The sequence below is a fragment of the Liolophura sinensis genome, chromosome 1, assembly GCF_032854445.1.
Source record: "Liolophura sinensis isolate JHLJ2023 chromosome 1, CUHK_Ljap_v2, whole genome shotgun sequence".
NCBI lineage: Eukaryota > Metazoa > Mollusca > Polyplacophora > Chitonida > Chitonidae > Liolophura > Liolophura sinensis.
In genome coordinates, this window is record NC_088295.1 from 55594849 (window position 1) to 55605608 (window position 10760).

The following is a 10760-nucleotide window of genomic DNA, read 5'->3' on the forward strand; positions in this document are numbered from 1 at the left end:
TCATTTTCCAAATCACACTTTCAGACACTGATATTGATTTTAATAAAAATCGATATATAATATGCAAGTAATATGCAATGCTCAAGTCTAATTAATCACCAAATTTTAAGCATAAGTATAAATTAATAACTCTTATCAAAATGGGCTTCTTTTTCATATTTCTTTCAGTGCTTAAAATTTATGTGGGCGTGGAAAGCGAAACTATTGAGGTAGATATAACTCGTGACTAACATATCTTTAACATATCGGACTAATTATTGTGTTGTAAATGAGCCCAGGGGTAGTCAATGTAGGAACGTCTTTATACAGTTAATAAGTGAATGACATACACGTAAAATGATTACGTTCAACGACTAGCTGATGTGTCATTTGCCACATCACACTTCCAGACCCTGATTCTGATTTTAATAAAATTCGACATTTATTATGTAAGCTATGAACTTTGCTTTTTACATGTATATATCTCCTTAACCAATCTGTCAACAATTTTTATGTATATGATAAATTAACTACACTCTTAGTGGGCTTTCTTTTATACTTATTTTAGTGCTATAAATTTATGTGGACGTTGGAAGGCGAAACGGTTGAGGTAGATGTATAACCTGTGACTGAATCTTTACACTGCAGAGCCGCTCCTGGGCCTAGGGGCATGATTCTTGCTTTGGGTGCGAAAGGTCCCGGATTCAATTCCCGGAAGGGCCCATGATTTTTCCTTTTTTAAATACAGTTTCTTCATTTTTAAAGTAAAGAAATACAACATACTTTCCTGTTAATACATCAGTGACGTGTTTTACTACCACTGTGGATAAACGTCTATATAGAGAATGTTTTGTAGTACAAGTGAACTAATGTGAATATTTAAATTAATGAAAGGATTCAGTGAAACTCTTACATACGTCAAGCATTGTTTATGATGTATACGTTTATATTTTCACACATTCTTTTGAGAGCTGTAGAGTTAATTATTGTGTTGTGAATGGGCAGAGCGATTAGCGAGTGTGTGAAGTCCATATGTAGCTAATGCGTGACATACCGTTGTCAGCGAAAACGATTACATTCACTGACAAGCTGTTACCACTGTCAAGTGCCACATATCACTTACCATCGCTGATATTGATTTAGCAATCCATATTTACTATGTAAACAACGAGCCTTGTTTTTCACATGTACACGTCTCCTTAACCAATCACTATGAATAACTTTAAAACATAAGTACATGATAAATTAATAACTATTCAAATAATCAAAATGGGCTTCTTTTTCATACTCACTTTAGTGCTAGAAATTTGCGTGGACGTGGAGGAGAAACTGTTGAGGTAGATATATAAGCTGACTGAGACGTGACATAACAGAGCGGCTCGTTGGTCTAGGGGCATGATTCTCGCTTTGGGTGCGAGAGGTCCCGGGTTCAATTCCCGGACGAGCCCAATGTTTTTCTTTCCAACCCCTCCCCCCTCCCCCCCCCAATGGCTCAACACTTTGTCATCGAAGTGTCTTTAGATCGCGCCATATATAAATTTTCTTCACTTTTAAAGAAAAAGAAAAAAGAAGAAAACTAACTACACCATATTTTCCAGAGAATACTTCAGTGAGGTGTTGCTGAGAAATATTTTAAAGAATAGAAGTTAAGATATATTATACATTAGTTTTGTGTTTTACTAACTCACGACCATCCGCAGTCAGTTAACAACTTTTAAGCATAAGTCACTCTTATAAAAATAATCACTCTTGTCAAAATGGGCATCTTTTTCATATTCATTGTAGTGCTAGAAATATATGTGACCGTGAAAAGCGAAGCTGTTGAGGTAGATATAACTCGTGACTGACACATAACGTAACAGAGCGGCTAGTTGGTCTAGGGGCGAGGGCTCCCGGGTTCAAGGTTTTTCTGGTTTTTTTTTCTACCCTGTTCTTATCATGAACACACCTAATTGTCTTCAAAGAACACAATATACTTCCTGAACAGTATTCAGATTTCTTTTAAGTCCTTTCACGTGTATTTTGCTGTGTATTTTCGGAAACACGTTCGTTCAACTTTTTGACATTTTTGTTTCACATACAATAACGGTTGATGTGGCCTACAGTTGAACGATTGAACAAAAATTCTGACCGACAAACAGCATTAGAGTATAAAAGATTTAGACAGAATATGAATATAATAAATATCAAATCAACATAATCATCTATGATAAAGTTTTCGGCGAAACATGTACATCCAAGAATCGATTGTGACTTAAAGACGCGAAACGCAAAGGGCCTCTTTCCAATTTTGAAACTAACGGCCTCTTTCTGATCCTGAAATTGTGATATTGTATCATATTTTAAGCGGAATATTGACTTTAAGGCAAATAAAACACTAAAATGCTGAATAAATCAGAAGAAAAAAAAAGACTTTTCCCAACTCAGTTAACTGCTTTTAAACACAGGCTTACGACCATGTGTGATGAGAAAAAACTTCTAACCTTACTGGTGACATTTCGGATCAAACAAAGTATTTAACTCATTTTGTCCGAACTTTTTTCCACATGAGTGGCAGCTCGAGATTCCTTGACTATATATGCGACATAGATTGACACCTTACACAACATATCAAAGACACAAGTTTGGAAGAATTATAAACATTTAAATTGTTCGATTATATTGGAGTATGATGCAACAATAAATGATTATGTGAGAAATGAAAATGAAACAGTTTAAAAATTTGAGACCGACTACAGAGGGTAAAGTATGCCCAATGGCGTCATGCATTTTGGCGCACTCAAAAGTGTTTGCTCACACTGCGCAGGTCACCGTATAGAGTCTAATATTGTAGAGGATCATCTCACTTGGAAAAATTCCAAAAAAAAAAAAGAAAACAAAAACAGAAAAAAAACATCTTCATGAAACAAACTATATTTTGGGCACAAGTTATGACTTAATTTTCATTTATACTACTCTTTTGCAGTTTGCTGAAACAGATGTGTTATCACAATGATATAAAAGCAAAGGAAACCATCTATGCTATCTAATACTAGAAAACGACAACTGATCAGAAAATAAAAGCCCTATACAGATTTCACAACGACTTTTTTAAAATATAGGTGTAGCAGCAATATAAGAACATGTTTACAATCTCTTAGATCTCTAAATATAGGGAGTAGAGGTTAAGCTGTAATCTCGTGTGCACCCATTGGTACCCAACAAAGAATATATGATATCTGAAACGTGAATATACAGCTATTAAAGGCACGCTAATAATAAAATAATAAAGAATAGAAGAAAAGACGAATGTAAAGTAGATGTCAGATAGGCCTACAAGATCATAGTCAACACACTATACAGGAAAACAGTTCGATTTACTTCACCTATTGGGCTGTGACAGCTTTTGTTGCGACGGTCCCTTACAAATATGTCATTCCGCAACCACCGACCAAATGAATCAGTTCATGAAGAGTGTTCAAAATATAGCCGTATTAAAGCATTTACACAAATCCGTCAGGTTTCTCTTTAGAAATAACTGTGCCAGTCTAGTGAGTTTATGGGTAAACTTGCATACTGTTGAACTTTGTCGATCGAATGTGATGATTATATATTGCAGCTTTTCAACGAGCGGGTACTTGGGTTCGAGACCCATCTTAATGCTTTAATCCCCCATTCCCTATACCGACTTTACAGGCTCTCTAAGCAGCTTGGGTGACAGCCTATCTCCTTTAAAAGCTGATGTCAACTGCTTACATTCAAGTTAAGTGATATTTACAGAAGTTGTTCAAAGATTTGAATAAAGAATCAACATTTCGTTTGTTTTCTCCTCGTTTAAAGTCTGGACAGAAACAGTTCAAGGTCTCGTGTGAAGTTTTTCGTTGTCTTTGACAATGGGAGTAGTGAAATCGACAGGTGACGTTCACCCATGGGTTGGATCGCCTGAGCGCTACACACACACGGTCAACCGGTAGGCGGTATACATCTACAGTTACGAATATGTACTTCTGATTCCAATGGCGCAGCCACGAGTGTTACAGTTCAAAACGAGATGTATTTGTTTCGATTTCTAGAAGAATTAAGGGTGAATTTTATTGCATTTCTTGAAATAAATTTGAATTCAACACCTGCCACCTCTGACAATTGTATAGGAAATACTCGAAAGTGCGAGCCTATCAATGAAATTTTTCTTAGCGATAAGTACTCGAATACAATGTACAACTACAAGTGACAGTTTTGGATGAAGGCTTTTTTGACTTTAAATGGTTAGAAAATTATCCTTCTTTTGGAAATTGACACAATCCATCTCGTTTCGCAATGTAGTTCTTAAATCTGAGAGAAATGTTTGCAAGAACCGCGGTAGATCGGAAAAAATTAAAATATGTCCTCAGAGCTATCTATAGGCCTGTAGACATGTGATCCGATTTGAACTACTGCATGTTATACATCTTTCCACATATGAGTTTAGAGAAAAAGACTTGTTTGCTTGTCTGTCTCTGTGTAGAAGGCAGAAAAGAATTCCGGACCCGATTTGGAGGACGTCGTCAAATATTTGACGTTACAGAAGCAAACTATTATGACTTGCTTTATCAATATTTCTGCGCTTGTGGAGGGCTGCGATTTAGAGATGCTGTGTCAACACAGCACGGCTATTACAGGCTGTCCTCAGTCGGTTTGTATGTGGGGACACTGCAACAGGGTCATGCTTACTTGAATGAGCCGTGTCGACGAGAGCGGAGTACCGGGTGTAGATATACATAGATCTCGCTCTGCAACCTTAACACCGAGATTAAGCTCCAGACAACAACCTCTGGGACAAATAACGTCCATGATACATAATATGCGACAAAGTTGGAAAACAAACTACGCTGTCGCGAACACGACGTAGAAAAGTTTAGAAAATGGCGTATACTTACACCAGAGTTTTTTTTTTTGAGCAGTGGAAAAGTTTCGAGTGCGTAGAATGTTCTCTCGAATCCTGGCGCTTGGATGACAGAGACAGCACATGCACGCAACAGGTGCCTAGGGATGAGTGGAATTAAGATTGGCCTGGGTCCGCCGTGTCCTCACAGGCAGGAGTACAATGCGGCTAAAGTCAGGATTGATCAGGCACTCGAGACTCTCAAGCGAGAACTGGTGAGCTCTATATTTAAAATTACATGTAAAATATATGCGAAAAAGCAACATACTGCATCGGAATGTGTGTATGTGTGTAGATGAGAAAATTTATAACACGGCTATCGCATTTTCTACATTTGCCATGCTTTATGGTGTATAGCTTTTGTTCAGAGTTTAACTAGAAGCTTTACAATTTAAGAAAAATATTGAGTAAGACCTGTTATACAGAACAATATTCGTGTTTATACTGTAACCAGTGCATTGTCGTTTATGATTATAATGTACCGGTATATTGAACTATATATACTTGTACTTCAATTTCAGTGTTTCCTTTTCAGGTTGTAAAACATATTGTTTAGCCCTTGCGTGCATGATGTTGAAATCTGAAGCATTTTTGGTGGCAGCTTTTATTGTGTGTATCACTAATGTGTAGACCGCATTATTTTTTGCACGCAGGCTGAAAGCTTAAGCAAATTAATGAATAGGGTGAGTCAACCATTACGGTTATTACTATACGCCTAGGTGTTGTTCGACAAAGTTGACAAAGAAGAAATATATATGGTGGTTAAGGCATTTCTTTTTCAGTTACAAGGACACGCGAGATGCGGGTTCAACCCGGCTATGGCGAGGAAATTTTGTTCGGTTCCGCACTCATTCCGTATATCTACATAACTGTTTGTGAGATGTATATATAACATTGGTTGAAGACAACATGTCTTACAGAAATATGGTGTCCTCGCTTCATAAAACACTCATACACTCATAAAACAGACCGCCATCGTGCATAAGTAATCCTATGGCTGATTCATTTATTTATTTATTTATTTATTTGGTTGGTGTTTTACGCCGTACTCAAGAATATTTCACTTATACGACGGCGACCAGCATTATGGTGGGTGGAAACCGGGCAGAGTCCGGGGGAAACCGACGACCATCCGCAGGTTGCTGGCAGACCTTCCCACTTACGGCCGGAGAGGAAGCCAGCATGAGTTGGACTTGAACTCACAGCGACCGCATTGGTGAGAGGCTCCTGGATCATTACGCTGCGCTAGCGCGCTAACCGACTGAGCCACGGAGGCCCTAGTTATTTATTTATTTGATTGGTGTTTTACGCCGTACTCGAGCATAATTGACTTATATGACGGCGGCAAACACTATGGTGAGAGGAAACCGGGCAGAGCCCGGGGAAACTCACGACCATATACAGGTTTCTGGTAGATCTTCCCACGAACGGCCGGAGAGGAAGCCAGCATGAGCTGGACTTGAACTCACAGCGGTCGCGTTGGTGTGAGCTCCTGGGTCATTGTGCCACGCTGTCACGTTTACCACCGCGACCACGGAGGCCCCATCGTATAGTTGAAGAAACCCACCAGGACATAGGAGACCATTGCATAACCATGCACCCGTTACCTGACAAATCCCCTTAGATATAAGGCCTCATCAGGCAAACCAGCAAAGGCTGGATTCGAACTTGCGATCTCATCGACGGCGCACTGCCGTTCTGAACTTACGCAGAGACCCGGTCATTTGTGCATGAACTCCAAATGTTGTTTGACGAGTTCCCATTGTTTGACGTCACCGTGTTACCGCAACCAGTGAAGATTTTTTGAAGGTCTTTGCCGGCGTTCATTTATTTGTCTGTACAACTGTCTTTCAGCAACCGAACTGGAAAAAGTTATCTACGGATTTCCATGAAATTTGGTGTAAAGCTTGGCCTTAGGCCACGCACCAATCCATAAATTTTGGTAGGCCTATCTATCCAGTTCGAGGTCCGGAAATTCTGTGTTTTTTCTTTTACCATTCTTCATCATTGTCATATTTGTCAGTTATGCACGGAATTTGATGAAACTTTGTGCACAGTTTGGCTTTAACCCATGCGCTTATATATTACAATTTTCTGGTTATCTGTATCCGATTTTTAAAAACTTTTCATCACCATTAATTCTGAAATACGATACAAAAGCGGAGTTTTGTTCCTTCGTCTGTAATGAGTAATTTGTACATTTTACTGTCACAGGGGTTTGCGCACTGGGATTGCCTTATATAGTTTATAATGCTCTGTCATCGGTTAACCCAATTTAAAAATTGGGGTCTGACATGATAACAGGTATAAGGATAAAGCCTGTATTGACTTTCGTTTATTAACTTTCTCCATGGCGCCAAAACAATTGTGGGTGCATAGTCACATTTGTATTTATTTGCCCTTCCCCTCACCAACCTTCAAAATATTGATTAATTTGTCACGTGTTTCTAACAATATGTTATGAATTTATATCACATATTTGTTTGATGGGCATAGGTGAGGCGTGCGAATTGCAAATATATACATGTATACCACAGCAAAAAAAATACAGTGGAGAGCAATGTAGCCAGAGAGATTCTGGTCCAATGTGAACTGTTTACTGTAGAAACAAAACTCTAGCCCTATTAGCAGGTATTTTTCCTTCATAATTTTTATTTAGCTTTAGTCACTATGGCTGTGATTAAGCTTTTTCGTTTGGTGTTTAACATAGCTTCTATTTACACACGAGAAACAATATATCATGTTGATTAATTAATTAACAATGGCAAGCCTAAACATTAATACCGGAAACCAGTTCAACTTATATATTATTATACCTACGAGGTGTTTACATTATTTCTGCCTGCGATTAATACATATAATTACTTGGCTCAACAATTATGTCTCAGCCTATTTGTTCGATTTACACGCATAAAACCTTTGTTGCTGTTTTGTAATGCCATACAAATAAAGATGTTTATCCCGCGTGGAACAAAATACTCCATTTTTCATTGGACAGCATGGGTCACGTGGAGGACATGTATGTTACAATTACCGTCTGAGGTTGAAGGTGTTCAAGGTAGATCACCCAGTCGAGGCTGTCTTTTGTCACAGAGCTCTCGAAGCAACCGATGTGACGAAAGGCGGCCAAGACTGGATGATCATCAAGCTTGAAGAGTGAAATCATTTCCTAGCGCGGCTTAGTTACGTGACGTGTTCGTTTCAGTCGCAGCCGGGTTGTCTAAATATAGACCATTTTGTAAATTTGTGTAAATCTTGTGTATGGCCATTTGTAGTTTAAATCGTTATTTTCCTTTTTGATTTATTAAACTGCTAAACCAACCATTTGAGTGTCGGAGAGTGTTACTCTGTTTGACCCAGGTTAGGCTCGTTATCGGGAATTGATTTTGGCTTACTATACCGATACCCTAACAAACGACTAAAGTCGGACGAATTTTTCTAATGGGTATTAAAATTCACCTTAATTAATACGTATGCAACGCACATGTACGGGCTTGTAAAACTATGTATTTCACTAATGTATTAGCCATATTGATGTGGTCTTATATAAAGCTCTTCAGATGTTATCCATTACACATGGTGCCGTCACAAACTACATAGGTTTATTATCGTTTGTTCGCACAAACCAATTTACTAAGTTTTTCGAACACAGTTCCCAAGAAGTTAACTTACGTTAGCCTGAAAGATTGTTGCAAATTTCTATAATTATATAGCCTTCAAACACTTTTACCAGCAGAGCCTGACCTATTGAGGCAGTCAAGGAAAGTGATACTTCTCCACACGTCAATTTCTCCAAACAAATACCACAGGCCAAAAAAAAAAAAAAAATGCAGATACATGAAACAACTCATTTAGAAGCTTTCATAGATATTTTTTGATTATTGAAAATAACAAATTTGCTTGAAAAAATAAATCCAGTAGCTCGTAAAATTTAAATCGCTATACTGAAAATGGAAACATGTTTATTTTTGGTTGTTTCAGATAGTTGGGAGAAAGGGCGTTATTGGACGGGGTGTTATTGTTGTTGAAAAGTGTCAATACCATGAAAAGATAGTACGACGATGGGTTCACCCGTCCAGTTCTCTCAGAATGTGTCAAAATGTTGGTGGGAGAGGTGGTTGAAAAGGTTGAAGAAGGGCCACCGTGGCTCAGTTGGTTAGCGCGCTAGCTCAGCGTAATGACCCAGGAGTCTCTCACCAATGCGGTCGCTGTGAGTTCAAGTCCAACTCATGCTAGCTTCCTCTCTAGCCGTACGTGGGAAGGTCTGCCAGCAACCTGCGGATGGTCGTGGGTTCCCCCCGGACTCTGCCCGGTTTCCACCCACCATAATGCTGGCCGCCGTCGTCGCTTATTCTCACCAAGGTCCCGTGAACATTCAGAGTAGGGGGAATCTACAAATTCCCTATATCTACGGCTGGGTTTGAACGCGGGTTTGAAAGGCACGACAGAACACGTACGATAGTTAATAGTGTCTAATATGAAATCGGATTATATGCTCCAGGCCGACACTATAAATAATATTCCGCAACATGTTCTACAGCCTGGAGTCGCTGACGTAATAGATGCAACAGATTGATATCTGAGTGCTGAAGTAGATGTAAGTGAATAAAACTTAAAATATACGAATGTGTTAATGTCAATTAAGCCTGTATCCCTTTGGAGCACGAAGAAAATGAAACGTGCTTCTATTTTCCCTTTTTACGTTTAAGTATAAATTATAATTTTATTTTATGTTTAACAGAAGAGCATGAGGGACCAGGATGTAGCCCTCCTGAAGCATCTCATCAAAATCAATGAAACGATCCGGAAACTGGCCAGGGGGCGCTCCAACAGTCGGTCCAATCAGCGCAAGGCTAGCTGCTCGGGAAGCACAGTGGCCGTGGGAGAAGGTACAGCACGACTGGTTCGTCAGCTGAGTGAACCACATGACTGCCGAATTAATGCGAAGGAAGACGAACTACTTGGGTCATCAGTAGGAAGTTTGGAGGGTAATCTAATAAACTCATTCTTTCGGTAACTTACGGATGAAAAGCCCACTATTTCGATCTAGTATGTGTATAATTATCATGTTAATAATAATAATAATAATAGCAACTAAAAAGGGTTTTCTGAAACCACGAAAATTCAGGAGTGGTCTGAACTTTCCTAGAATTTGTGTACGTTTTGTTCACTAAAAAACTGCAACGTTTCACAGCAGTCTACTTTTTCTCACCACTGTTTCGCAGATTACGTGGGCGATTATGTTGATGATTTTTCCATCAGCTCTGGCAGTGAGCTTGAGGACAGCACACCGTCTCTCCGGGACATTCGCCTGATCTCACGACCAATTTCACGACCAAGATCCATTTCCTTCCTCACTAACGCTGTCCGCAAAGACGCCGACTCTCCCACAACGAACAATTCCGTATACGAGGAGATTCTGCGCAGAAATATCATATTGTGGAAACACAGAGTGTCAACAGGAACGGAGGCAAAGAATGATTCAGTGTTTTGTGAAGAGGACGAGGATGTGGAAGGTTACAACAACGCTACTCTTGTATAAAAGCTACTCTACTGAAAGCAATATACAGCTAACAACATGGTGCAACTCTGAGTTATATATATATATATATATATATATATATATATATATATATATATAAGACAAACGCTTCTGGTAGCCAGCGATGAACAATATTTGCTTCATGGAATCAGCTTCAAGGTGAATTGCAAAGGTGTTTGATGTGTAACTGAAAGTTCACAAGCAAATACGGGGTGTGGCGATGATTATGTTTCATTTTCCCTCAACATTTTATTCGTGTGTTCAAGTTTTACCTAATGTTTTGCCAGAAGTAACCAGCACAAATCTGGGCAGTCTACAATTTGTTGATATCGCCATGGC

At 39.0% G+C, this 10760-nt stretch overlaps 1 protein-coding gene and 1 non-coding gene across 2 annotated transcripts; both read left to right on the plus strand.

Annotated features, from left to right (window-relative positions):
• The first annotated feature begins 1355 nt into the window (after nt 1–1355).
• On the plus strand, nt 1356–1427 carry Trnap-ugg (transfer RNA proline (anticodon UGG)). Its single transcript has one exon. It is a non-coding gene; the product is annotated as a tRNA-Pro (tRNA).
• Nucleotides 1428–4986: 3559 nt separating this feature from the next.
• Nucleotides 4987–10450, plus strand: LOC135462086 (uncharacterized). Its single transcript, XM_064739439.1, has 3 exons — nt 4987–5094; nt 9621–9867; nt 10105–10450. The coding sequence occupies exons 1-3, from the start codon at nt 4987–4989 to the stop codon at nt 10419–10421; spliced, it is 672 nt and encodes a 223-aa protein (XP_064595509.1). The 3' UTR covers nt 10422–10450.
• Nucleotides 10451–10760: the final 310 nt, after the last annotated feature.

Bases quoted from the DNA above. Each gene is read 5' to 3' on its own strand.
- LOC135462086 (XM_064739439.1), top strand. From the start codon at position 4,987: ATGAGTGGAATTAAGATTGGCCTGGGTCCGCCGTGTCCTCACAGGCAG. The intron at 5,095-9,620 runs GTGAGCTCTATA...TATGTTTAACAG, and splicing joins AGACTCTCAAGCGAGAACTG to AAGAGCATGAGGGACCAGGA. The intron at 9,868-10,104 runs GTAATCTAATAA...ACTGTTTCGCAG, and splicing joins ATCAGTAGGAAGTTTGGAGG to ATTACGTGGGCGATTATGTT.